Genomic DNA, 27219 nt, shown 5'->3' with positions numbered 1-27219 from the left:
AAAGGAATCATAATTAATTAAGTGTTCATGTTTATATCATCATTATGTTTGTTCACATAAAAATCCAAGCTACATGAGTGTGTTGGGGTGATACTGAATTATTAAGGCCATTGCAGCCGACCGTTTCGTTCTGCCAAAGACTGTATTGGTTGTTGCAACGCAAATTAGTAATGCATTTAATGGTCTGAAGAGTGAGAAAGAAAGCACAAAGAGTTAGGTGATGACGGGTGATACATAGGAAACAAGGGAGCGCGAAATATAGTCAGGAATACAACAATGGGCACTGGGGAAAGTTTACATGACCACATTAATTTCAAATCATCGATGCAATTCTGAACAAAAGTACAGATATTGTTGTTGAAATCGAGGTCGAGGGCGGTATTTCCATTGGAAATGAGTCTACTTTCGTCCTTTTCAATCCCAGATCCGGATGCGTGTTCATAGTCTGCACGAACCTGTTTAACCTTGAATGGCATTCACTCATGACATACTGAAGTCGACGTTCATGCTAGAATTTGAAATACCTCTTATCGGCGGCATGCGTATAAAACACGTTTAAGAACAAGTATTCATAGTGTCATTTGGAAGCTTATGTTACAACAGGCATTCGTGTGGTTACCTTTCTACTTTATTTGATATGTTTTAACGATTGTGAAAACGTTAAAGGTTTGGTTGCAAGTAATTATTAATTCAGACGAGTAATATATTACAATTAGTGACTAGTGAGCCATTGAATATGATCTGGTATTTACTGGCATATACAGTAGTCAGCGAAGCGCAATTGGTTCCCGTTTTATTCGCAAATTTATAAGACTTTAATAGAAAACTAAGAACCAAACAGGAAAAAAGTTGAATTTATTAATAGATTGGCATTCTATATTTAGATAAGGATCATGAGATATGATATATTTTGCCTTGTCAATGGCTTAGTGGACCAATAAGAGACTATTTATTTTTAGGTCTCATTCTTATTTTGATGATTTGTCTATCTGAGCCGTGTTGTTTGTTCATATTCTTTTATTTTTTATATTAAGTCGGATGCCTGGTAGCTCCGTGTTTGTTCCATTTTCAAGCACTCATTGATACTGAGTGTAGCGAAGGAATAGGTTAATAGGTCACGGACCGTGATTTTGTTCATGCTTTTTGAGTTTTATCAGTGAATTAACAACAGTGTAAATTTCAATTTGATAACTAATACCTATTTGGTTTTTGGAGATCCTTGTCCTGTATGGAGGCTATTCGTTGCTAAAAGTCCAGACGTGTAATTCCCACAATGTGCTTCTTAATCGTACTAAATAACTCTTACATTTATCAATGTAGACGTGCTATTTGTTGTTTCTATTCGTCAGTTTTTCCGTATTGATTTGTCATTTGTCATTATAGTAGTCAAAATGTATATTTGTCAGATCGACCCTGTATAAACTCACTAAAACATAGATCGTATAACTTGCCTTTAACAATATGATGATCTAATATAGAAAGCCGAATCATGCATATGTAAAACTGTTATCCTACAATCGACACTCGCATTCGTAGAATGAACATTTGCAGTCCAACAAGTCCAGGTTTACAAAAGTCAATTGACAAGTTCAGAATTACAAGGATAGACGATTTCGCCTATACCTTATATGGTAAATGTCACCGAAAGAAACGAAGGTGAATGGGCGGAGCTAACGAATCAGATTTTCTTTCGTTTATTTCCGTCGAATCAAGCAAGGGAGATGACATCTTCGCCTACCTCCTATGTGATAAAATTGTGAAATCCTTGACGGACGCTGGTCTTGATGTTCAATTGTGTAGGTCGCAAACAATGGATGGGGCTGGTAATATGTCAGGAAAACAGGCCGGATGCGCGGCACAGTTTAAGTTGATCTCACCAAAGGCAAACTACCATTACTGTTCAAGACATGATCTTAATCTGGCATTGTGCCAATCTTGTAAAATTAAGGAAATTCAATTCATGCTTGATACACTTTAACAACTTGGTTTATTTTTCAAATACTCACCAAAACGAAGTAGGCGGTTAGAGGAAGCCATTGCCGATGTCAATTATAATGTGGCAAACTCAGATCAAATTGCAAAATCGAAATTTCATGTTTTTTTGTGAAACTAGATGGGTAGAATTTTTTTCTACTTTGCGTGACTTTCACACTATGTACGAACCGATGGTGGACTGTCTAGAGGCAACTGGACAAACTGAAACTGGCTGGGATACAAAAGCGACCACTGATGCGTACGGCCTTTTGGAGCGTATCACTAACTCGGGCTTTATAATGTGCTTCCAGACAGTTTTACACATGTTCGGATATGTAACTGGGTTAAGCAGCAAACTGCAGGGCTCAACACTGGACATCATTGAGGCATATGAAATGGTCAATACTGTCAAAAAAGCTGTGTCTGCTGCCAGAAATACCGATGCTGAAATCATATTTCAAGAGTCGTCTAAAACAGCACAGAAAGCAGGTCTCGATTGCCTCCAAATGCCCAGACGGTGTGGCAGACAGACCCAGAGAAATAATGTCCCAGCTAACAATACCGAAGAGTACTTTATTAGAGTCATTTTTAACCCCTTTGTAGATTCACTTATTCAACAACTGGACATGCGATTTAATACAATGACTAGTCAAGCATGTTTGGCTCTCTGTCTGTTGCCCAACAACATCGACAAATTAACGGAAGACTCCGTCAGGTCACTAGTAGATCACTACCAAGATGACATGCCGCAGCCGGAAACATTCCAGCAAGAGCTACAGCTTTGGAAACGGACTTGGGGAAATAAAGACGAAAAGTCGAACATTTTATGTACCCGAACATTATGAAAATTCTAACGTTGATGATGTTACCATCAGTTAAATCTGCAAGTATTGAAAGATCAAATTCATCTTTGAGTTTTATCAAAAACGCTCACAGAAGTACAATGGGACAGGATCTGTTTATTCATAGAGATATCAACTTAGATTTAGAGCAGATAATAAATATGTATGCCAGAAAATATCCTCGCCGTATGCTACTTCTAGATCCTTTATCAGAATAAAGATATACTTGTATATGCACTTAAGTTATTCATCGACGAAATCGTGTTTGTACTTTACTGTTCTCTCTCGCTCGCTCCAACGCTGTTTAATGTCCAATAACTTAAAAACAAAGAATAAAAACAGTCATAATAGCTGTCCTATAAGGCTTGAGCAGAACCAACAAATGGCAAAAAAGTTACGCCCCCCCCCCTAAGACCAAATCCTGGATCTGCCCCTGTTTAAATCAAGGGCTAATCGGTATGCACGGTGAGAGGGGGTTACGCTCTAACGGAACAACTTCTTTTTGGAAAAATGACGAATAGGCGTTTATGTGGCCTGCATTTTTAATTTACATAATTTGACAAAACTAGATTATTTAGCACTGTGTTACCGCAACTGTAACAGAGAAACAGGAACACAATAGCATGCCTTCTTTTAAACAGAGTTTCAACGGTAGTAGAATAAAACAATAATGCCATCGAATGTAAGAAAATTGAAAATAAGGTATGTTCGTTTTAACTTACAAAATAGCTGTTGAAACAAAGAAACAACACTTCAACATGCAGAACTTTTTAATGATAAATCAATTATTTATTAAAATGTCATCAAAACTTACCGGATTTTGTTAAACCTGACCTCGATTAATAGTATGTAAAATCCTTCGATGTGTTTTATCCAATTAAAAGGACAATTTGATAAGGAATTCACTCATTGTAAATGAAGTCTCAATATTAACCTTTCATGCATTATAAGATTTTCATAAAACATACCACTTAAATAACATGACAAACTAAACGTTAACAAATACAAAACATTTCAATGTCGCTAAATTGCCTAAGATATTGGAATGAGTACACAAATCTGATTATTTATAATAGGAGAATGTTTGTCAATTGATGGGAGCATTTTATTTAAAACTATTTAAAACTCGGCGTTTATAAGCCAGCATTCCACCAATTATTGATGCTTCCATCAGAATGATAGCCAATAGTCCTCCAACTCGAGTCCAGAATTCAACACTTGAGAAGCAGGGATGTCCAAAGATGATGTCATCTAAAATATTAAAGTTATATGATAATGTAGCCCATATTAGTAAATTAAAAGGCGAACAAAGTGTTACCATATTAAACATATTCTGGAGTGACGATACTCCAGAAGGATGAACTACATCCAACATACAGTGAAAACTACAATGAAAAAAGTAGTAGAAAAAATAAAAATATACCTGTTTAGAGGCACAAAGCAAGGGCCAAAACGACTGTAAACGTATAAACACCACAAACATAAATATAAACACCACAGACATAAATACAAACACCACAAACATAAATAAAAACACCACATATTGACCACAGACTACTTTCAAAGTTTAAAATATAAATCATTCCGTCAAAACACTGTCAAAATCCACTAACACCTATTTCCAAGGGTCATTGAGACATAACCAACGACTCAGAAGGATCATACAGTACATAGCGACACTGGTTGCGAAGTACGGGGTACAGCCACCACAAATCACAAAATATAAGCTGTAAGTGTAGCTGTCCTGCCTGATCAACATGTGCATCTCCGGTTGTATTCATAACACGTCTAAGTGAAACTTTTCGACTTAAATGCATTATGCTCTAAAGTTGAATTTCAAGAAAACTAACAAAAGTGTTTACACCAAAAAACACGTAAGCTACCTATACACCAAGTTCATTAACTTCACTCCAATCCTACCTTTATTCATTGGTCGGAAACCATTTTTTCTACTTAACCTTGACCTTGACTCCTAAAAGTGTAATCTCTAACTAGTTCTTTACATAATGTTCATACACGACAAACTTTATTACTTTCTATCAATTGTAACTAAAGTTTTGGGGCGGAAACTATTTTCCTCATAAGAAATTCCAAGCTAGCTCTATACATAATCTTCCTACTCACCAAGTTTCATCACTATTCATCAATCCTTACAAAAGTAAATGGGCGGAAACCGTTTTTTTTTCTATTTTAAGTAGCCATGAGCTTTACCTTGAACCCACACATCTCAAAAGCAATCACAATCTAGCTCTTCAAATGAACTACCTACACACCAAGTTTCATCACTTTTCGGTAATGGTTTTATAAGTTGAACTTTTTTCACTCTAAAGCTTTATGAATACGGCACATCTGGTCCATGGGTAAAACCATTCAGTTAAGTGTAAATTATTACGAAATTCCTATCTTGAATTTGCCTGGCATTTATTTATTTGATAGCTATATATCGAAACGGTCTAAATTCCATCGAATGTAAATTAAGTTGAAAAAAGTAAGCAAACATATTTGTTGGTTATAGTTTTTTTTTTTACCATAGATGAGGTTTCTAGCAAAATCCAATTGAAAATTAGGCAAAAGGTATGAAATTTTGACAAAGCAGTAGGAGAATGTAGTTTATAATACGAAACTCGAACATGAATATAAGTGAGTTATACACAGTATGATTTATTTACATCACTTAAAGAACATTTTATAAAACAACTAACATGTTCCGAACATGTCTTAGACCTATTTCATTAAAACTGTGATATAATTAAGCTGTTGATGACAGTTTAAAGGTATTGAACATTGTATAGCGAGTACGCAAACTCAAGCTGGTTTTGAGGCGCTTTTGCCTCATGTGGTAACTTCGGAAAATATAATTCAACGAAAATAGAGCTTACTGGACAGAAAAGAGTTGAAATAATAGAAGCGATTGTGAAGAAGTAGGACAAAAGAAGGCATTTATAAAAAGTAAAAATCAGTAGGAAAGAGTAGGAACGCTGGAAACCCGGCATAGTGTGGCATATGTCTCTTTCAATACATGTATATTTAACGATGTAACCATAGAAACTACAGGGACAAGCCCAGAAGCCTGACATTTAATTAAGCCTGAACAATATGTAATTTTACCCTTCTCATATTCCGGCTTTTCCTCTCGAATCGCGTCTTTAATTTCAGTCGAATCATTCCGATGTAACTTCAAACTTGTTATAGCCCTCCTCCCGGAGCCTTCCTTCTTTCTGTCCGATGACCGACGTTTCCGGCACTATAAATATCATACAGCATTATTTACGACTTGCAATAAGGGTGTTACCATTTACAGTTCTCAAAAAAACAAAACGTTGCCTGTCTTATCTACCTACTTTCAAATATACAATCTTACATACAAAGTTTTATTTAATACTACTGTAGCGAAATTTGGCCGTGTGATAGGTCATTAAACTGTTGTCTGCTTCTTTTACAGTAAGGCATAGGATTTTGCCGTTATATAATTTCACTTTCGTTTTGAATAGTTAGAAAACCTCTTGTTTTTCAATCGTCTTAAAGTAATATTTTTCATTAGCAAATAAACCTTAAAAGAATAAGAGGAAATAGAAAATAGTTAGTATTCATAAACAACTATATCTTTGATATGTTCCCAATGCTTAAATTTTAATATGGGTATGGAATTAGTGAATTTATCTATGAAAACAACAGCTAATTACACAACATGTTAGTCAATTGAAATAAGATGGTTGAATAATAATAATCTTGATGCAAACAGCGATTTATAATATAAGTGTTGTTTTCTGAAATTATGAAAATATGAGCTGACCCCCTATGGAAAAGACGTAAGGAACTTAATGTTAAAAATCGACTACTCCAAGTGGTTAGGACCGTCCAATGTGGTCACGTGATATCGTGAATATAAATACAGCAAACCAGCGGGTTTTATTGATCTTTATGCTGACTTCTGCAAGTAAACCAAATTGGTAAAACAAGGTGTAATATATCTATTTTTTGTCTCTAATAGGGACTAAACACTATTTGTCCTAGCGGCATATATACATGTTAATTTCCTAGGGATTTATACAGAACTATCTATATTTATAAGTGATGGGCCGATGATCGCCCATAATCGATTATATCGGCAGACATTCGTAACTCGGCGATCGGCGACCTCATCGTTCCTTAATCGAATAATCGAAACAAAAAGTTTGCTTGAATCTAGTAGAAGTAACTTAGGGAAGTTTAATACAATGTAACCGCTACTTTGAGTTTTAACAGTACTTTCCCTTAGTTTTTCTTTGCGTTCAAATCGCTTTTTGATGGCAGACAGCGACCCCGATCAAAATCATTTGATTACCCTGGCAATCGGTCGTCCAGGTGCTGGTAAAGTGCAAATTATTCCAGCGAAATTGTTAGAGTCATTCAAGCCCAGATTCTTATGAAACTAGGCTTGATCGAACCTAGCTGTGCTCACATATTGAAATGAACGTCAAAATCACTCGATGTAAAAACAAGAAATATTTGAAGGTTCGAAATATTTGCCGTCTTATTCCGAAAATACGTGAAAAAAAGGTTTGCTGTTTTCATTTCCGATAACTCATTATTTTTAATAGCTAATACCATCCAAAATCAATTTGTTATGTCTCATCTTTTTCAATTTAATTTTCAGAACCAGTTCAAGTCATCGACAAATGACAAAACATATGTATTATACAGGATAAGACATGGCTGACCATCGCTTTAAGTTGATAATTGCCCTAGTGAAGAATAATTACCCTCGGGAAATTATTCTTCGCACTGAGGAAAATTATCATCCAAAAGCCAATGTCAACAATGTATAATTTTATAAATAACAGTCAACCTAAGTAAACCTCACCATAAATGTTCCCTTACTTCATAAACCTTGGAATATTAATTTTTAGACTTATTCAATGTGCCAGAAATCATATCTGTTTTCCGACTGAAGCATTAGAAATGAAATATACATGAAAACTAAGGTCCTTATTGATATATATCAGAAAATGATGCTTTTGTGATACTGTCCGATTACAACCGATTAATCGGATCGATCAGGGTCTCCGATTTATCGATTATGAGAATCCAAGCCGATTGCCCATCACTAATATTTTTTTTATCGATGAAACTGTGAACCATAGAGTAATAATAGAAAATCACCTCCTTAACAATAGAAGCCATGGAAATAAACTCAAACCTCCTTACCTTACATTGAAATAATACCCTAAGAACATTTTTAAATGGAAAGCTAGGGATATAAAAAAGGAAGATAAATTAATATTCCAATCGTTGTTGATTAATCATTGATTGAACGATTATTATTTTCACTATCCAATCATTTTAAATAATTATTAAAGTAAATTATTTGGCAAATAGCCAAAGAGGAAAGTCTGATATATAACCATTAGCCCCGGCACGTTACACTACGCACAAGTGTTATACAAAACAAAACAATGAAATCACGTTTATATTTCCTCATTTATGAGTTGCAGCATTTTCATTGTGTTGTATTGTATTAGGTATGTTTACATTTCATAAATGCACATGACATTAGAAAAAGGATCAACATATTTTTTCATTGGTGAACGTTCATTTAAAAAGACGCAACAATATATCAAACGAAGTTAGGATCAGGGCAACGCCCTGGCCAGGGATTCAAAGGGTTGAAAGTGTTTTCCTAAAAAAAAATGACATTGGAAGAATGTTTTGGTCATCGTCGGTTACATTCTCGTCGGCGTCGCTATGAATGCCACCGTCGGCGTTATCAATGCAACCGTCGTCGTAATGAATGCCCCCGTCGGCGTATTCAATGCATTCATCCTCGTTATAATTGCCCCGTCGGCATTTTCAATGCAACAGTGATCGTTATGAATGCCCCCTTCGGCGTTTTCAATGAACCGTCGTCGTTATGAATGCCCTAGTCGGCGTTTTCAATGCATTCATCGTCGTTATAATTTCCCCGTCGGCATTTTCAATGCAACTGTCATCGTTAAAAATGCCCCCTTCGGCGTTTTAAATGAACCGTCGTCGTTATGAATGTCTCTGACGGCGTTTTCAATGCATTCATCGTTGTTATTACGGTTTCAAGGAACCGTCATCGCTCCAAATGCCCCCGTCGGCGTTTTCAATCCAATCCACGTCGTTATGAATGCCTCTGTCGGCGTTTTCAATGCAACCGTCGTCGTTGTAATTGCCCTGTCGGCGTTTTCGATGCATCCGTCGTCGTGATGAATGACCCCCTCGACGTATTTAATGCAACCGTCGTCGTTATGAATGCCCCCGTTGGAGTTTTCGATGCATCCGTCGTCGTGATGAATGCCCTTGTCGGCGTTTTCAATGCATCTTTCGTCGTAATGAATGCCCCCGTCGGCGTTTTCAATCCAATCCACGTCGTTATGAATGCCTCTGTCGGCGTTTTCAATGCAACCGTCGTCGTTGTAATTGCCCTGTCGGCGTTTTCGATGCATCCGTCGTCGTGATGAATGACCCCCTCGACGTATTTAATGCAACCGTCGTCGTTATGAATGCCCCCGTTGGAGTTTTCGATGCATCCGTCGTCGTGATGAATGCCCTTGTCGGCGTTTTCAATGCATCTTTCGTCGTAATGAATGCAAACGTCGCTATTAATGCCTCCGTCGGCATTTTTAATGCAACCGTCGTCGTTATGACTGCCCCCGTCGGCGTTTTCAATGCAACCGTCGACGTTATGAATGCCCTCGTAGGCGTTTTCAATGCAACCGTCGTCGTTATGAATACTCCAACGACGTTTTCAATGCAACCCTACTAGCATTGAAAGCCTCCGTCAGCGCTTTCAATGCAATCGTGGTCGTTTTCGATTCCCTGTCGTTAAAATTTGAATGCATGTACAGGATATTAAACTAGTGTATTTTCCATTATCTTAATGAATATTTATCCTACCGTAGGGTTAGCGCAAGTTGTCTCCAAATCGCCATCATAACACACGTCGTATTCAACTTGAAAATACACGTCCGACTCTGACGTGATCTTGAAAGCGTCAAATGTTTCCGAATCCAGCACCCAGTAATCATCAAACAGACTACTCAGATCGGTGTTGTGGGAGAAGGTGCCAATGCCGCTGAATATTTCAGCTTCAGTATTGCAACTGTAAAAATAACAAAGACGTGTTTATCTTGAACATAGATATAAAGTCAGGTATATGGATTCGTATAAGTTATCGTTCCTACTTTGCAACTGTAGCGCTTCGACATATTTGTTACGTACGTAATCGAGATGATCATATACACCGCATACAGGAAACATAACTGACTTATCCTCTCCATTTTAAGGCATCTTGGTACTATATGGGAAATGGTATTCCAATTTTAAACGCAATACAGCGATTCCATTGGCGAAAAAAGGGCAAACTTTTAATTATGGAAGGGAGATCCGTCGGACCCACTTATCCAACTCAGCTCTACTCAATTTAAAAAAAAGCTGCATCCGACCCAGTATACAACATAAAACAACGTTAACAGTCCTGTCTTCTTTGTGTTTAATCTGTTTTCAACTGCCCTGCAGTCCGAAGACTGAAAACAGCAATGTCAGACTGTTCATTGAAAGTCGTGGTAAGTTAAACACTGTCGACGCTCTTCCTTTAAGAACCATTAGAATACACCCTACATTTGAAGCCAATGGAATTGCATATAGGCAAGAATCAAGTACTAGATTTAAATAAATCATTATGAATTTCACCTTTCGCGGGTGTTTTAATGCCCGCCTACTGCCACTCATCCAATACAAACTCGCTGTCACAGATTTTGCGTAGTCAATGTATCAACCACTGAGGTTTTAGTCTAAGTCATATAGATGACATGAAGGAATTCCTTAATGACAAAAAGGACTCGATTTCTACGCTCACTCCGCCCATTTTTATTCATAAAGAATTATCTTCATGTCATCTAACTATAACTAATTTTAAGCGGAAAATATAGACTGATGCACAATAGAAACCTATTAATGTTAATGAATTATAATGTTAAACTCCATTGACTTAATAATTAAACGAAACAAAAATAATCTGATGTGTGTACAGATAACAAATATTAGCCTTTATAAATGACGTTTTCAATGAATATCAACGTGGCTACAAATTCCCGAGCAAAAAGAGCGCCAAAATATCGCATTGCATGCTGGGATGTTTTAGCGTATCACATGACCGTCATTTTCAACAAACGTTTGCCATATTTCGAGGGTATTTTGACGCTTTTTAAAGTGGTGAATTTGACAAACAAACCCGCAAATGGTAGTAATGTACCGCCTTAAACTGTGTAAATGTCTTTGTGTTTGCAATATTTTTGTTTTACGTTTTTATAGTTATGAAACCTTAATAAAACTTACCCGCCGCTGATAACCGTCTCCATGTTTGAAGAATCAAATGAACCAAGAACATCAAACACTAACTTATCGACTTCGATGCCTCTTTCTAAAATCAGATCGTTCAAGCATAATTGTCACTTTTATTCTATGATATTGTTACATTTTTAAACTGTTTTATAAGCTCCACACTTAAAATCAAAACAATATACATTAACCAAGAAAAGAACCATCTTTCCAAACCATCGTATGATTTGTGCTGGAACGATGTGGTCCCCTTCCGAAATATTTTTGTCGGTTTTCCGACAATATTGAAGAACTTCCTCGATATGGTCGGGAAAATTCGGAAAGATAAAGGAGTTGTCCACCTTGTGCACATTATTGTTCTTACTACTAAGACTTTGAATTTTTCTATGTTTTTTTTTACGAACAAAATGCTTTTCGAATGAAATACATGTTCGTTAATCCAGCAAATCATGCATAAATGCATAGGGGTAAATAAAACATGCCATAACCTTTAAAATGGTAAAAGTTTAGTAAATATTCCGATTAGTTAAACCACAGCCTGTCAGAAAATGCTATATTTCGATATGTAACCGAAACAAGTGAATAAAGATCTACCATATATTTCCCCTAAAGCCAAATCTTCGTCAACATTTGTGTCGCCGTTTATTGCACCATCATCGTCTGAAAACAACAACCACAAAACATCAAATACTACGGCTTTTCTAAACGAAATAATTCAAAAGTGGTTTTAATGAACTAACATTATGATATAACGTATAACTATTTTTAAATCAACCATACACGCATGTATTTATTCGATGTATTCACACTAATTCAATGTATTTTCTCATGGACATATTACGGTCTCTCACATGTGCCTGAACACTGACCAATGACAGCATACCACTAATAAAACAATAGTACGAGAGTTATATTTATACATGCTATGTATCTTTATGTGAAGGTGATATTTATATTTTATATAATTCACTTAAATTCATTGCATAATTAAAAGTTATGCTATGTTAACACCATTTTAGGTCATTGATTTGGTTTTTGTTGACTATGTCACTCGCACGCACACGCACAAACGCGCAAAAACGCACACGCACGCACACGCACACACACATGCACACAGTAATACTTATTCCATTGTTAAGCTCCTCATCGACGAGACCGTCACAATCGTTATCCAGGAGATCACCAGGTTTTGTGCTAAAAGAGGCACCGAATGCAGGCGAAAAAGTGTGATCACTCGTAGTCGGCGTACACTACAATAAATGTCGGAACAAATATCATTATTGATCGTGAAAAGTCAAGAACAAAATAGAAAACATCCGGCTGATCCACACGACCGACGGGACTTTAACAATAATTTAGGATGATGTGATGACCTGTTAAAGGTACCTTGATAACATCACGTGTTAATGTCAATCAACCAATCACAGCCGTAATTAGTTTTCAATCGCGTTATAAACGCTAATGAAAAGTGTGGTCTTCAAAGACGATATTTCAGCAAATATCAACATTTGTTGAAAGGTTCCAGCTTTTGGTACTCTTGTTTTAACACTCCTCATGATTTGCCCCACTTTATTTCGTAGTTACAAAAGTGCATTTTACAAACTTTAAGCGAGTCACTTTAATTTGACAACAAAACATTTAGGAAAATGATTTCAGAAACTAAGTTCAATCTTGAAGAAAATAATTTACTTACGATGTTTTAAAATACCACCCCAGATCAAATGTTACAACACAGTACCTGGAAATGCTTTTACGGCTTACAACACATCAAGCAGTGTCAGAAATATTAAGGCGACGTATCGTATCGTATCGTATTGTATTGTATTGTGTTGTATTGCATTTTTGTTTTGTATTGTATTATATAACATTATATTGCATGATAATCCAAGTTCACTTACAAGATTCGTTGTAGGGTACCTAACACCCCATGGCGAATACGCTTGCCTCATTGTGCCGTCCGCGGCTTTCTCAATAATCATCAACATGAAAGGTCGTCTTGATCGAAATTCAACCAGACCCGATTCAGTGGCAAACGCATCGGTGTCCTCCACCTCAAAGTCAAGCAGAAAAAAGTACTCAAACCGTACCCCAGTTTCACCTACAAGTAATGAAATGTTTTAAATTAGCAACGCAACTGAAGGACGTTTGCAAAACGCACTGTATGGACGTGTACGGAAACACAACCCGCTTGGCTAGTTCAGGAAGTGGAGCTTCGTGTAAGTATTCGAGCGGTCGTTGGCTAGAGTCTGGTACGAAGCGCAGTTAGTTTTTATCAAAGATAAAGATAACTCATTCTTGGATAAGACAAGATGTTTTTTTTAAAAGAATTGACTGTGCGTGGGTAAAATTCAGTCGCCCTATAGTTTGTAATTATACTAATTTCTTTTAGCTCATTTGTGACGAAAGCTGTAAGCTTATAGAAACACTCTCGTGTTTGTTTTTAAGAGGCCGTGAAAAAGTTCCACACGTGGGATCGAACCCACCAACTCTTGGGTGATAAGCGGCTATCTATACCACTAGACCACTTTCACTCTTTATAATACACCCCTAGTATGTAGATTCAAGCTAGAATTTATGCTGTCTAGGGTACGAGAACGTCACCAGAAGCATTTTACCTTTAACAGTTACTTTATTTATAAGCTCTTAATCTTAAATCAGAATTCGGAAATCGGACACTGGTGTCGACTGCGCTATTGTACATATGTACTAAACGGGAAACAGTTGATGTTATCTTATTTTTTATTTGATTAAATAGTGGTTATAACACGACGTTAAGCTAAGCTGGATTCCAGTAGTTAACGCAGTATACATTTATATAGTAAACGATATAAAAATGAATTGAAGTGTTACATCTGGACATTTTACTGAACGTAGTCTATTGTTCAGCCTGGACATTATACTGAGCGTAGTCTATTGTTCAGCCTGGACATTATACTGGTCGTAGTCTATTGTTCAGCCTGGACATTATACTGAGCGTAGTCTATTGTTCAGCCTGGACATTATACTGAGCGTAGTCTATTGTTCAGTGAGGTTAACAATGCTATGGAGACTACATGGACAGTCCCAGTAGTATCACTTTAGAAACCCCCGTTTAAAGGCGCTAGGCTGAGGCCTAGCAGACAATCAACGAGGGAAAACACGTACAAAGCAACGCAGACAGACCACACGTGCAAAATAACATTTATGGATTGATTCTATTTTTCTATGAACGCTCGGTCGCGCAAAATAATGAAGAATTAGCAAAATCGCAACATAGCGTTCATACTGCATGAACGCATGAAAAATAAGAATCAATCTTAATTCAAGACAAACAGGTTACTCTTTTAAACAAGAAATAATGCATTTACTGTAATACCTTGAACTCTTGGGACGTCCGCCCGATTAGTGGAAAAGCTTGCTGCGTCCCCCAACGATGGTCCAGTAAAACTTGTTGTTATGGTCCCTAGTTTCAACTGAAAAAGTTAATGTTCATCTTGGTCTAGCAAATAGATAATCATTGTGAGATTGTATACGTTCGTTGTACTCGTATTCCAGATACTTTTCAGTTTGTTATACATGTATTCTTGAATGGTCATGTATCCTTTCCTCAGATCGCCCCAAATCAAGAAAATATTTCAGTCAAATCTCAGTCTTAATCTCAACTCATCTTACCACATAAAATCAAATGGTCTTAAAAATGATTACACCTTAGAAAGGGGGAATTCTCTCATAGAATATGTTTATTCTACAGCAAAAATAAATATACAAAAAGAAACCATATAATTTGTGTACAGATTATAAAAAGTAAACGCCTTAATTAACAATTAATTGCCACAAATTCCACAGTTCATAAAGTTTCAAAATATCCTCAAACAACTCATTGTTTTTAACATCTTCTCAATTATGATTGTTTGCCCTAAAATTAATTTTCTTTGAAGTATAATTTATATTTACAAAAAGTTTTTATCAATCCATTTTATCAGAAAATACGCTACCAAAACGAGTAAAAATTTTACAAGAGTTTTAATCATACTTCGCATTTATGTGGTTAAATTAGTTGAGAATGAGATTGAGATTTGACGTTAGTGTTTTTGTGATTGTTGGGCCCGGCTCAACTTCAGATTAAAAACATATCAATACGGACTTGCAATTCGAACAATCCGGATAGAGATAGTTATTTTTAACGAGTTTGGTGCGAATACGGCTATTAATAGTATCTCTAAGCATTTATAGATTGTATTCTGGACATATCTTTTAAGAAAATGTTCTTTGAATTGTAAAAAATTGTTTCCTGATCAAATTTTAATTTTACTTTTGGAAGAATGTTTCGGATTGCTTTCTGGTTCGGACAATATATACGCATACCACAGCTAGCCCCAATTTCTCGAAACGTCTTGAGTCACATATGACAGGATTAAGCTAAGCTCACTACTTTTGTTTTTCAAAAGTGTGTTTGATATTTACTGCTTATGTGTTTTTATACTTTTTTACTATCACTATTCAATTAAAGTATGTAATTTGGCTAATCGAAATAAGCTACTTAAGCCTTTTAAGCTTAAGAAATTTCGAGATTGGGGCCAGATTTGCAATTCAAACTCAACGGACTAAACTAATTCTGGAAATATCCGTGACCGCGAAATGGAATAAAGTTAATGCCCCAACTCAACTCAACTCAACTCAACATCTTTATTTCCCCCATGGCTATTATATTCAACAATTTATTGACATGTCAATTAAGGCAACAACCATTGTTCCATATGAAATGTACAAAGCATCAGCTAAATGTTACAGTGAAATTTAACTGCTGTCTGTAAAGTTAGGTCTCAATATGACAGTGGCTTGATTTCTAGGACCGGAACTCATAAAACATCGAAATCCCCTTTTTTACATACCATGACACATAAATCATCTAAATAATGCATTTCCATAAACATAAAATGCGATTTCACTAAATTGAAATATGGCTTACGTTGTTACATCTTATGAAAATAAAGAGACGATTCATGTGTTATTGTATGTTAAAAAGGAATTTCGATGTTTTATGAGTTAAAGATGCACTCTTACAACCAAATGAGACTTACCACAATTAATACAATTGTTTTAGCATACTTAGGAGGATGAATAAATGTCAAAACAATGGTTCTTATGAAGGATACCGAGTTTAATTTAAAAGAAAGAAACAGAAAACACAGTATTTCTACCTTATGATACGTAAGTAGATTACAGTAAATATTTTAGCACTCACCAATCATTTAATATTTCTGCGTTTTCAGCTTTTAAATTCACGATTATAATCTAGTTATCAGTTATTAATATTTTCCATAAATGCATTATTAGGTGTGTATTTAGAGGTTTATCACTCAACATTTATGTTTGTTAAATATGTACACGTATGTATTGATTCTGAATAAGAGTGTCACATTAAGCACCTTTAATAAGCCACTATGGAAAAAAGTGGGGTTTATATCATAACCAAAAGATTGATAGAAACGATACTTTAAGCTCCAATAATTTGATTTTGAAGGGAAGCGACATTAAATGTCACACATAAACACAATAATTAACACAATGCATTGACTGTGTTTTTTTCATTATGTCAAATGCTTTTTATAAATCTAACAAATTCTGAAACACTCTAAACCAAAATGTGTGGTTTTATGTCAAGAAGCCGCGTTAAGGGTTTGTTTCAGTATAAATGAAAGTTTTTAATTTCGCTGAACACCATATTTCATGAACAAGCGGTATAGGCGCTCTTCCAAAGAACTACATTGTAGTTCAAAACACATTAAGAAGATAAAATTCACATAGACACAATATTTGAATTACTGTGTCATTTCAATGACTCCAAACAAACTGGCATCATGCAGTACTACTCAATGACGTCTAGATTGACTAAACTCGTTTCGAAGGCAGACCCATATAATTGCTAGGTAGTACTTCATGCTACGAAATTAAGGTCGTTATGTCTTCCTGCAGCGAGGTAGAATATGCTGGTGACCCCCTAAATTTACTATTTAGATCCAATGAAAGGGACTAGGCACCAGATAATACCGTAGCCAGATTCTTTTTGGCAAAAACTTACATGAAATTGAAATTGTTGTATATGAACCTTACATACTGGTACATAACATCGCTAACGATATATATGTACATATTCTGTATTTCTGGTGACTTACAGAAATTTACTTTGCTATGAATGCAAACATTATATGCGGCCTTCTGACATCAAAATTAAATTTCAATTAAATTTCAATTACATTGACCTGTAGTTATAGCTTTTTCAAAGGAAGATATCTCAATAGTATACCTTTATTTCTGCCATGTCGGTTTTGTACGCTACAAAATATAGGTCGTATTTTCTCCCTTCAGTAGCGTAGAAATACTGGCGAACACCCCACTGAGAGATTGACGGAAGAGTGAAGGTTGCTCTATCCTGAGTGGTTGCAGGATCATTGTCTGTAAAAAAGGATAATATCATCTCAGTTTAGCATCGCTTACGCACCAGCCAATTGTAGCCACGCCCCCTAGGTCCGAGGGTATAACGGAAATAGCAGGGGAAATGTGCCGTGGTTTTACCTTCCAGCTGACCCCAGCCGTGGTTTCATTTGATCGTTGCATTATGTCCCTAATTATGCAGCTAATCTGTCAAACCGGTATTTTAAGTATTTTACACAACAATTGGCATATACAACTACACATTAAACACCCACACAATTGGAAAAGGACATCAGAAAGTAAGTAATTACTAATAACTGAATCCGGCTAATGCCTTCATGGGCATTTTGTGCACAACACATACGCTCAATGTTTGCATAATTAGTATCACAATTGGATGTCAGAACAGAACGAACGACAAAATGTTAAGTTACTTATTAATGTTAAAGCACTTATTCACATATGGTTAACGTTGATTATAATATATATAGTATAATATTATATATAAAATAACACAAGCTATTTATATATTGACAGGGTGATTTTTGACTATCAAACACATAGATAACCATAAGCTTTAGCCTTAAATTCTTCAAGCAAATGATATCCACCACGCCGGACCTGGATTTCTTGCACACCGGTCAGGAACTGATCAGGCATTTCATGTGAATGTGGCAGACAATCTGTCTAGAACCCCAAACGCCAGAAGAGTCACGACCATAACACGCCGTTTTTCATTTCTTTAGTGCGAAATCAAATATATATTTAAATTTTAATTACCGAATGTCAATAAATAATCTTTAAAAACGTGATTTGGAGAACTATTTGTCATCAACATGTTACTAAAATTACTACGCGTCGTTGCGGGTAAAAAGCAGATGTAAGGGACTACTATTTGATGACAGTTGTAACACAGTCGTCTTTTGTATAGTATATCTGTTCTGTTTGATAAGTTTATATTCTAAAAAGGGATGTAAATGCTGAAAACGCGAAATTGATGTTTGTAATACAAGTAGACTTGTCTGTCACTGGCCATATTTTGTTTGTATTCGAACGCGATTTCAGGGTATTTATAAGCATATTTATACAATTGGACTTTTTCTTGCAATACCCATATTGTTCCCTGTAACTTATATTAAAGCACTAATCTTACTTGTTTACCATTTTTAATTCTAAGAATGTTAGTGAATTTGTATTTCAGATATGCTTTGATCTTTGGAAAATAAACATAAACAATTCAAACTCACGGGCATATTTATAAAATGGAGTATAAAAACCCGGTACATACCTACACTCAAATAAGTTCAAAATGTTAAATATTTTACTATTGTTTTCTTTCAAGAGACTGATTGCCATGCTGCAATATGTCCTTTTTGACTTTACATGGTTACTTTCATAAATGTTCAATTTATATCGGGTTTAAGCATTTATTTTCACAATTTAAATGTTGACAAATGATTTTTTTTCCCGTGACACTCTCTTTTTTTCCTGTCGGGAACCTGGAACAAGTTAACGTTCTTGTATGGCCAATGTTGAAAAGTAAACTTGTTCGAATGTCGGCCAGTATAAGCTTTAAATATTGAGTTTCCCTTGAAACAGAATGGAAACAAAATTTAACATGGTCTGGAGTGAAAAAACATGAATCCCAACCCTCGTTTCGGATATTTTAGAGAAACTCGCTAATATTCGTGTCCGTTAAATATCTAGCATTCGAGATTTGTGACATTTTCGTACCTGGAAAAACTCCATATACAGCTATTGGATTATCGGACATGATTTCAAAAGCATCCCCCGTAAATCCACTAAACTGACTCCTCTTTTTATCAAAATAATTGTAATTTTCAGTGCTCCCGCCTTTTTGTTCAAGACCACCTGGTGTAAGAAAGCTAACTCTCTGGTCGTCCACTGGGTCAACCATGGTATAGGAGTTATCAAAACTAGGCGGGTAGAAGAGAACGTAGCGTTCTGCACTGTTGTGGCTTGGGAGGAGCTGAAATAACAAAGGCATAAACACATAAACACGAAATTTTGAATATAATTAGATACATTTTTTTTCAACCATGAAGAAGAAAAACAATAAAATCCTTCAAATAAATGAAAAAGAGACACAAGAACAAACATCAGACAAATAGAGAAGAGTGGCGACATACAAGAACATACTTCAAACAAAAGGAGAAGAAATACAGGAACATACTTCAAACAAATAGAGAATAGTGACGACATACAAGACTTTACTTTAAACAAAGGAGAAGAAAAACAGGAACATACTTCAAACAAATGATGAATATATACCAGAACATACTTCAAATAAGTAATGAAGATACACCAGAACATACTTTAAACAAATGGTGAAGATACACCAGAACATACTTCAAATAAATGATGAAGATACACCAGAACATACTTTAAACAAATGGTGAAGATACACCAGAACATACTTCAATTTAGTAATGAAGATACACCAGAACATACTTTAAACAAATGGTGAAAATACACCAGAACATACTTCAAATAAGTAATGAAGATACACCAGAACATACTTTAAACAAATGGTGAAGATACACCAGAACATACTTCAAATAAGTAATGAAGATACACCAGAAAATACTTTAAACAAATGGTGAAGTTACACCAGAACATACTTCAAATAAGTAATGAAGATACACCAGAACATACTTTAAACAAATGGTGAAGATACACCAGACATACTTCAAATAAGTAATGAAGATACACCAGAACATACTTTAAACAAATGGTGAAGATACATCAGAACATACTTCAAATAAATGATGAAGATACACCAGAACGTACTTCAAACAAATGATGAAGATACACCAGAACGTACGTCAAACAAATGATGAAGATACACCAGAACCAGAGCATACTTCTAACAAATGATGAAGATACACCAGAACGTACTTCAAACAAATGATGAAGAAACACCAGAACATACTTCAAACAAATGATGAAGATACACCAACACCAGAGCATACTTCTAACAAATGATGAAGATACACCAGAACATACTTCAAACAAATGGTGAAGATACACCAGAACATACTTCAAACAAGTAGAGAAGAGTGACGACATACAAGAACATTAGAATGATACCATACAAAAGTATATCGGTCAACGGGCATCAAAACGTTACATGACGCCTGATGGTTTATGGTACGACAAAACAACAATCTTAATTGTGCATCGGATACTTTAACAATACTTTAATATTTCATCACTCTATTAATCACATATCTCTAAGTTTGATTTCGATATGAGTTTTTGTTCTCTTTTATGATATCTTTTTGTATGTTTTTTTTTTTTTAAATTTAACTTACTTATTTCTTTCTCTTTTCTTTGTATTTATGCCATACTGTTTATAATCGTAAAAAAGCAAAAGTTTCACTTATTTTTCTACAATGTTATTTGTGCCAATTCTTAAAAAAGCGCCCTCAGCGTTTCTCATTTCCGTCGGACGACTTATTTTGGACGTTTATTTTATTTATACAAAATAAGGGAAACGAAAATAGGACAAGTATGTAATTTGAGTTCTTGCAATTACAACAATTTTACTACACAATGATGGTTTCATTAATATCCGATTGTCCTTAACAATATATGTATAAACTACACCGTATTAAGGTATTTCACGCCGCCCTGAGATGCTTTGCATCAATAGTTTTTTTTAAAAACCATGATATACGTATTTATAATATAACACTGTTTTTGACAACGATTCATTTAAGTTTTTAGTTAGCTTAGATATCTTTGCATTTTTAGAGACCTGGATAGAATCAGAGGATAACATACCAAAACTGTTTACAAATTTTGATTGTCTTTTTTGTAAAGCTATTAGAAGATTTTTGTTTGGTAGAGCAATGTCAGGTATTGTGGTATATATTAATCAGAGAGTTTCAAAATATGTATCAAGAATATTCGATACTTGCGATTTTGTTATATTTATAAAGATAGATCAAACGTTCATTAATAGGAATACTGACAGTCAAATTATTACCAGGCAAATTTAACAAAGGTATAGATATGTTAGAACAAACTCTTTACGAGTATAACATTGACATTGGTAATAACTTCATTATTGCGGGAGACTTAAATGCACGTACTGGTTCGTTAACAGAAACACTAAATTTTAACCCACATATTAACATTTTAGAACCATATGAAGATATTTTAGATGATTTACACATTCCTGCTAGATCTTCACTAGATTCTAAGACTAATTACTTTGGCCTTAAATTGATAGAATTTTGCAAAACGTTTGGTTTAAAGAAAATCAACGGTAGACTGTTTGCTGATAATTTCAAGGGAGATTACGCATACATTGGTCCAAATGGATGCAGTGATTTAATACGTTATTTGTTCTGACGATATTTTTAACACTATTAGCAATTTCTATATAAGTGAAAAGAGTAATTCAGCCCATATGCCGCTGATGTTCTCATTTAAATGTGATGCATATATACAAGAGGTCAACATAGACCCTACACCATGTAAGAAGTTCAACTTTAGTGAGGGTAACACATTAAAATTTAGAAATCAGATTACAAATTGTTTTTATCAAGATTATACCCAACAATATATACATGAAATTAATAACGGGAATAAAAGCATATCTAGGGAAATAAACGATTTTAATGCTGATCTTAAAAGATGCTTCGAGGTTTGTGCAAAAAAGCTTGTTAAACGTAATACTAAACAATGTGTATCCATGAAATACCTTAAAAATAAAGCATTGCGATTATTCAGAAGAAATAACATAATTGCAAATCTAAATAAATACTTAAGGCAAAACGGGCGCTTAGAAATACATGCGACAAGAGAAAACAAACATTCTATGATAAATAATTAAATGAACTTATATCGACATGCGATGATCAAAAGTACTTTTGGGTAAAACTTAAACGTATGACAACCCAATATCAATACAACAATGTGAAGAGCACTTTGAAAACCTATTTAAAAGTAATATAAATGAAGAAAATGTCTTGCATTAATCAACCAATCTTGAGTTCAGCAATGATATAGCAGATACTTTGTTTAATGATGAAATTACTGATGATGAAATATTACAGGCAGTAAAAAACCTAAAACGGGGTAAAAGCGGTGGAAATGATTTATTAATCCAAGAGTTCTATATTCATTCAATTGATTTAATTTTACCGATTATACGGACAATTTTTAACAAATTATTTACGGAGGGGCAGTTCCCAGATCAATGGTGTGAATCAATAATCGTACCTATATACAAGAAGGGGGAGCGCACATCCCCCGGCAATTATAGAAGTATATCATTACTCAACGTGTTAGGGAAAATTTATACAAATATTATTAATAGACGATTGACTTTTTTGCGAATATTTTTGACAAAATAAGAGAGCCACAAGCTGGTTTTAGAGAGGGATACTGTACAATTGATAACGCGTTTATTTTACAGGGTTTGATTGAAAATAAACTGAACAGAAAGGGAGGTAAAATGTACGTAGCATATGTCGATTTTCTCAGTCAGTGCACATAAATTGTTTGAAACCTTTCATCTAATCGTGTATACGGTAGATTATATAAATCCCTAACATCAATGTCTATTAGAGTTAGAGCCAAAATCTGATCTAATAATAACATCAGTCAAATGAATTTGATTGCCCAACCGGTTTAAAACAAGGTTGCCTTTGATCTCCGATGTTGTTCATATTCTTTGTCAATGTGTTTGTTAAACAAATAGAGAATAGCGAACTAAAAGGGATTCAGCTCTTCCCTGATTGGCGAGAAATATTATGCCTACTATTCGCAGACGATTTAGCTTTAATGGCTGACACTGTAGTAGGCCTTCAAAGAATACTTAACAAAATATCAGATTTTACACAGGAGTTTAACATTACAGTCAATACTAAGAAAACAAAAGTCATGGTCTACAAAATGGGGGCACACTTTCGAAGACTGAAAAGTGGTACTTTAATAAGGAACGATTTGAAGTTATAAACGGATTCCCATATGTTGGTGATAACTTTCACAACAACTATCATTCCCAAGAATGGCAAATGAACAGGCAACTACTGGGAAGCTAGTACTTTGCTATCAAAACTATACAAATTTAGCCAACTTAACCAAAAATCGTATTTTAAGATTTTTGATACAAAAAAAGCGCCAATATTAACATATGGTTCAGAATTATGGGGTACTGAAAAACGTAACACAATTGAATCTGTCCAAATATACGCGTGTAAAAGTTATATGTGTGTCCCTCAGAAAAGAACAAACATAGCAGTTCTTGATGATTGTGGAAGATTTCCGATGTATATACAAACTATGAAAAAAGTAATAAAATATTGGCTTAAGATACTACATAAGCCAAATGATAGATTTGTGCGCCTTGTTTATAATATGCTCAAATATATGGACGAACTGGGGCACAGCAACATTGTGCAAAGACTTAAAGACCAATACATGCAAGATTGGACAAGGTTAATATCAGAATCTCATAAGCCTATTCAGAAATCTGAACAGGGATTAAAGACATGCACCATACTTAAATAATGTAAAAATAAGAAAGTTCCGAAGTGCTTTAGCTAAACTTAGGTATTCCGCCCATAATTTAGAAGTTGAATCAGGCAGATATAGTAATACTCCCTATGAAAATATGTTAATTAGAGGTTGAGACTGAGTACCATTTCATAATGAAATGCACTATTTTTAATGATCTGAGGATCAAATATCTCCCCAGAAAGTATTACAATAATCCGAACATGCATAAATTTCATCTCTTTCTGAACACAACAACAGATAGCACAGTTAATAACTTAGCAATGTTTATCTTCTATGCCTTAAAATTGAGGGAAGAATTTGTAAATAATAATTTACCATAACAGTGTTGAAAAACACCATACTGATATATATTTATTCATAACTATATATAAGATTGTTCTACTTTGTGCATGGTATTATATGCACATTTATCACTACATATATTCTATGCCAAATAATTTTCACATGCAACTTGTGTTCACCATTCACCTGTAATTGTCTCATTTGTGTTTGTTTGTACATAACGATTGTTTCGGGCCGGTGGCCTTTATCAAATAAATGATTTGAATTAAATTGAATATATAACGGTGTAAGTGTGTTTTCCATGACTCAATTACTTAGGTTCATCTTACCAGTGAAATATCGTATCACATTAGCAATAACTGTTTGATAAATCACATTTGACGGAGTGTATTTGCATTAGATATGTTATTATTGCTTAATATTAAATTATATCTTGATTGTGCGATCTATTTTACACGCTCGTTGCAAAGCGGACAGGCCTACTACTCCCCATAAATAGGGCAGGCCAACTACTCCCCTTAAAGAAGACATGCCCACTATCAACATTCGATAAATTCTTTTTCCTACACGCAACAAAGAGAACATAAACAAAGAACAACATTTTTTTTTTGTCAAAATAGACGGTACTCACTGACGACTTATGTTATCAAATATATATATAGAAAATCTGAAACATTTGTACATCAATGTGATAAGTTTAAACATAAACTCAATTTCATTAATATGATGATAAAAAGTACATTAAATAATAATAGAGGCATTATGCAAGCAGAAATTTATTTCATTATTTTGTAAAATGTATTGAATACATTGTTAAAAGTTAAAACAGATAATGGGGCTTGAAATTCACGCTTAACTACATGTTATGCTTACCCATATTTGAAAATTCACCTGTACAACAATATATATAATAATACACCATAAAAACACAATTACAAATGATCACGTTGCTGTACCAGTCGCAGCACAAACACTTTTCTGTATGAGTATCTCCATGCTATTAATGGTTATCTGATGATATTTAAAGTGAACCTTACATATTGTGTAGAATGAATTCAATACAAATAAACGTTTCAGGTCACGTACCATGTCAATACAATAGAGGCCAACACTCTGGACAATAGAGACGCATCACAAACTCACCCATTTACGTTCGTTTGTACATGATGTGTATCATATAATATTTGTGAGATCATATAATATTTCACTATTTTCGATATTGTGACACTTATTAAAAGGAGACAAGTGTTCTGGTTCAAACAGATGTAGCACAGACGCATTCATTTTATATTAGCTAACAATACGTTGAAAAAGCAACTGAATCTGCCAAAGTGAGTATGAAGAGTTTGAAATGAAATCTTTCTAGCCGTATGCACACATCGACGGAAGATCGGTTAAACTGTTGGCTACTTGATGGGTGGACCTACATAATTGTTGGTTTGAGTGACTTTAAATCAGTACTCCAGAACTATGTATGTAATTAAGCTGACAGCTCCCTCCCTCCTCGCGAACCCAGTATTCGCTCGAGCTTCATTTATCATAAATAAAATAAAATGACAGATTGTACAAACAAATGCAGTAGCCAACCATCTAGAGATAACCCTGTTTGAAAACATATGTAGGTCAAGGCCTTACAGACATTTCTTCTAAGTTATTACTAAATTATTAATGCTCGATAGTGACGAAAGCTCGAGTCCGTTCTAGTGTCTATTTTGAGAAGTCATAAGAAAGTTCTCCTAGTTTTGTTCAAACCCACCTCTTGAGTGAGAGGCGGACACCAATACCATAACACCACATTCACCCTCAAACATATATTTAACGAGTGTACTCGGTTTGTAGATGTCGTGTTGTGGGTACAAACTACAATAATTTTAAACAGCATGTGGTATTATTATTTATTCAATGTTAAAGATATAGGCCTTAAAAGGGAGTTAGGCGAAAGTGCAACACTTGTGGATGTAAACAATGCAGGGTCCTTATTTCTGCAATTGTTATAAATTATATTCACAAAAAAATTCTAACTGAAGCAAACATACAAGAAACTCCTTTTGGAAAACATGATTTCAACACGTGATACAATAAACATTAACTGCACATTCTGCAACCTTTAGATTCATATTTTACAACGAACCAAGGTGTCGACTTGATAGTTTATTCATTCGTAAAGCATTTACTTTTCAAATGAAATATATGTCTAGTCTTGTGAGTAAAAAACATACGTTAAAGCATTCATTTCGTTGGTAACGGATAACGTTATTTTACACGATCGAATAAAAAACCTCTTACAATCTACGTGCGCCTAAAATTGTTATTGTACATACCATAGTCGCAAGGTCTTCGTCATAGCTAGAAAAAGTCCCAGTAGCCCGAGTAACCAAAACAACAAACGGTTCTAAAAAATAAAGGTTATGTATTAAGCTAGTTGTATTATTGTGTATGGTATCAATGACATCAGAATATTTTGAAAAAAAAGGAAAAAAAGGTATGATAAGTAGCGCAATTCTAATTAATATATAGTTAATAATTAATAGTTATCTATAAAACTCTCTTGCAACGATTCACAAAGTGCACCATGTTCAAGCACGCTTAAAATATTCATCTCGCTATAACATGTATAAAGTAACTGGATTGTATTAAGATAAATTCTACATTGATATGGATCATTTAGAACAGGCCCCGAGTTCTTTTACAATCAGAAGTCCGTTATTACAGGATGAAGCTGAGCACACATTTTCCATTTTGGTACAAACTGAGTAACCTTTTTTATTTATATTATAACGATAAACAATTTTTGTTTTGAAACATCATG

The 27219-nt window shown here is 34.7% G+C and overlaps 1 protein-coding gene across 1 annotated transcript in view; it reads right to left on the bottom strand.

Annotated features, from left to right (window-relative positions):
* Positions 1-3362: 3362 nt before the first annotated feature.
* Positions 3363-27219, bottom strand: part of LOC128239462 (uncharacterized) — a 41206-nt gene continuing 17349 nt past the window's right edge. Inside the window, exons 11-21 of the mRNA XM_052956107.1 lie at positions 26732-26802; positions 19308-19563; positions 17446-17594; positions 14515-14611; positions 13058-13257; positions 12283-12409; positions 11754-11819; positions 11157-11241; positions 9717-9921; positions 5925-6060; positions 3363-4067 (exon numbers count right to left, since the gene is read on the bottom strand). Coding sequence (XP_052812067.1) covers positions 3922-4067; positions 5925-6060; positions 9717-9921; positions 11157-11241; positions 11754-11819; positions 12283-12409; positions 13058-13257; positions 14515-14611; positions 17446-17594; positions 19308-19563; positions 26732-26802 — 1538 coding nt within the window. The 3' untranslated portion in view covers positions 3363-3921. The remainder of the gene's footprint in view (positions 4068-5924; positions 6061-9716; positions 9922-11156; positions 11242-11753; positions 11820-12282; positions 12410-13057; positions 13258-14514; positions 14612-17445; positions 17595-19307; positions 19564-26731; positions 26803-27219) is intronic.

Source organism: Mya arenaria, chromosome 1 (genome assembly GCF_026914265.1).
Source record: "Mya arenaria isolate MELC-2E11 chromosome 1, ASM2691426v1".
Classification (NCBI taxonomy): Eukaryota; Metazoa; Mollusca; class Bivalvia; order Myida; family Myidae; genus Mya; species Mya arenaria.
The sequence above is the reverse complement of the archived record's forward strand: the minus strand, read 5'-3'. Positions and strand labels throughout refer to the sequence as shown.